Source organism: Otolemur garnettii, unplaced genomic scaffold (genome assembly GCF_000181295.1).
Source record: "Otolemur garnettii isolate 467f Iridium unplaced genomic scaffold, OtoGar3 scaffold00063, whole genome shotgun sequence".
NCBI lineage: Eukaryota > Metazoa > Chordata > Mammalia > Primates > Galagidae > Otolemur > Otolemur garnettii.
Genome location: NW_003852458.1, coordinates 8445748 through 8448983, shown reverse-complemented (window position 1 = coordinate 8448983; position 3236 = coordinate 8445748). Strand labels below are relative to the sequence as shown.

The window sequence follows — 3236 nt, the reverse complement described above, 5'->3', positions numbered from 1 at the left end:
GGAAGTGGCAAATTTCAGTTCCTCATCACTCTCTAACAAGAAATTCCACACTTCATAATTGGCATTAACTCTTTTTTCCTTGATTGCTCAAACAAGAGTGGTAGAGGGAGAGAAAAAAACATGGGCTATTAAACACCTACTAGGCACAAGTAGCAAGTGTGTTGCTAAATAAAATACCCACTAATTCTCGTGGATGTTACCTATTAGTTTTGAGATGAGAGATCTGAAATTTAAAAGTTTATCTATTCCTTGAAGCACTGAAAGTCTTGTGGCTGGGCTCTGAGCCCGGGTATGCCCACATGCGTTGGGCTAGGCTGTCTTCCACAGAATGTTCAAGTGCTAATTTCCACAATTACTATATATTCAAATAAGAAACAGAAAATCGTTGGTTGGGTCTGCATTCATAAATTGATATCAATAATCACTTATGCAGTTGCTGATGGAAAGTTTTTATTACAGTAGTTACTTTTCAATTTCCACATTGAGATAGCTCACTAAAGAATGGAACTCTGAAAGGGACAGCAGCATAGCAGAGTAGTCAGAGCCTGGGCATTTGTGTCCAGCAGACCAGGGTTCAAATTCTGATTCTCCTATTTTAACTCACTGCATGACCTTTGGCAACAGCGTCACATCTCTCTGCCCCACCTTTCTCAGGTCCAAAATTTAGACAATAGCAGGAGAGTCTACCTTAGATAACCTTCGTGAATAACAAATGAGATCTTTGTATGCAGGGTATTCAGCATGGCACCACCATGTAGAAAATACTCAATGTGTTTACCACCCCACCAGACAGCAACTGATTTAGTATCACACCAAAATATTGGCAGCCCTGCTCTCAACCCCCAGCAGGTTCCTTGAACTCTTACCCATTCCTCTATTTGTTGATTTTAGGCATTCAACCGGAAGTAGAACGACTTCAGGGTCTGCAGGAAGGACTACAGTGTGATGATGTGGAGATGCAGATCAAGATTTCTTCTAAAATAGCAAAGGTAGTAAATATAGAAGTCTTCCCAAGGAATGTAAAGATGATTCAGAATTTATTTCCTAATGAGTAAGCTGTGTACTCCCCGCTACGAAGGGAGGCAACAGTCTAGACATTCAGGGAAGGACCTTTCATCCTGTCATTTTTTTAATTTCAAAGTATTAATTGAGGGGGGACAAGTGTTTCTGTTATAATGGATTCCTTGTATAATGCTTAAGTCAGGGCTTCTGGTGTGCCCATTTCCAGAAGAGTGTTCATGGTACCCAAGAGGTGAGTTTTTATCCCACATGCCCCCCACCCTTCTCCCTTCTGGGCTTCTCATGTCCTTCTTATCACTTTGGGCTTGTGTGTGCCATTAGCTTCTACTTAGTACAAAAACATGCAGTGTTTGGCTCCCCATTCCTGAGATACTGCACTTAGCATAATGGTCTCCAGTTCTGCCTATGTTGCTTCAAATTACACTATTTCATTCTTTATTATGGCTGAGTAGTACTCCATGGTATATATATACCACATTTTCTTTATCTATTCATGCATCAATGGGCACTAATGTCGATTCTACATCTTTGCAAATATGAATAGTGCAGCAATAAACATTCGAGTGATGATTTCATAAAATGACTTCTTCTTTTCTTTTGGTTAGATACCTAGTAGTGCGATTGCTGGGTTGAATGGTAAGTCTATATTTATTTCACTGGGAATCCCATACAGTTATCCATAGAGGTTGTGTTAATTTGCTGTCCCATCGACAGTGTGTAGGCATTCCCTTCTTTCTGCATCTATGCCAGCATTTACTATTTTTTAACTTTTTTATAATGGCTATTCTGATAGAAGTAAGGTGGTATCTCATTGTAGTTTTGATTTGCATTTCCCTGATGATTAGTGATATCGAGCATGTTTTCATACGTAGGTTTGGACCATATGACTATCTTCTTTCAAAAAACTTCCTTTTATCTCTTTTGCCTAGTTTTTAAAGGGGCTACTTGTTTTGTTTTTTTCTTGCTAATACATTTGCGTTCTCTGTATATTATAGATATTAGTCCTTTGTCAGACATACAATTTGCAAATATTTTCTCCCATCCTATAGGTTGTGTTTCTACTCTGTTCATTATTTGCTTTGATATGCAGAAGCTTTTTGTTGTTGTTGTAAGCTCTGTGAGCTCAAGTCCTCAATAAATTGGTCAAAGACCTCAGACTTGTTTCTTTCCATGGAAATTTTTAGTGAAAGGTAAAAGATTTATATGATCTGAAGAGAAACCAAAGTATGAAGAAGCTTTTTAATATAATTAAGTTTCATTTGTTTATTTTGTTGTTGCTATATTTGCCTTTGAGGCCTGAGTCATAAATTCTTTGCCTAGGCTGATAGCTAGAGAGGTTTTTCCACATTTTCTTCTAGGATTTTTATTATTTCATACCTTAATTTAAGTCTTTAATCCATCTTGAATTAGTTTCTTATGAATGGCAAGGGATAAAGATCTAATCTTTAATTCTTCTGCATGTGGCTATCCAATTTTCCCAGCACCATTTATTGAACAGGGCTTCCTTTCCCCACTGTATGTTGTTATCTGCTTTGTCAAAGATTAGTTAGTTTTAAGTAGATTATTTTATTTCTGGTTTATCTGTTCTGTTCCACTAGTTGTCTCTAGTTTTTTTTTACCAAGACAATACTGTTTTGGTTACTATACCCCTATAGTGTAATTTGAAGTCAGGTAATGTGATGCCTCCAGATTTGTTCTTTTTGTTCAAGACAGCTTTGATTTTACAGGCTCTTTTTTGGTTCCAAATGAAGTTTAGGATAGTTTTCTCTGAATCTGTGAAATATGACACTAGTATTTTAATGAGGATTGTGTTGAATCTATAAATCACTTTGGGCAGTGTGTACATTAAAATGATCTGAATTCTACCATTCCATGAGCAGGGAATTTTTTTCCCTTTCATTTCTGTCATCTGAGATTTCCTTCATCAGTGTTTTATAGTTCTCCTTGTAGAGATTAGAGATCTTTCACCTCAAGATATACCAACTATATTCCTAGGTATTTTATTTTCTTTTTACCTATTGTGATTAGTATTGAGTTCTTGATTTGACTCTCAGCTTGAATGTTATTAGAATATGGAAATGTTACTTATTGGTATACATGGATTTTGTAATCTGAGACTTTGCTGAAATTATTCATCAATTTCAGGGTTCTTTTGGTGAAGTCTTTAGGGTTTTCTGGATAAAAGATCATATCACCCTCATACGCTGATAGCTTGA

General features: G+C 36.6%; 1 protein-coding gene and 1 non-coding gene across 2 annotated transcripts in view; one reads left to right on the top strand and one right to left on the bottom strand.

Annotated features, from left to right (window-relative positions):
• Positions 1 to 3236, top strand: part of MROH2B (maestro heat like repeat family member 2B) — a 74232-nt gene that overhangs the window by 55152 nt on the left and 15844 nt on the right. Inside the window, exon 29 of the mRNA XM_003792993.1 lies at positions 892 to 989. Within this exon, the coding sequence (XP_003793041.1) occupies positions 892 to 989 (98 nt within the window). The remainder of the gene's footprint in view (positions 1 to 891; positions 990 to 3236) is intronic.
• LOC111726404 lies at positions 2132 to 2248 on the bottom strand. Its single transcript, XR_002774183.1, has one exon. It is a non-coding gene; the product is annotated as a U5 spliceosomal RNA (small nuclear RNA).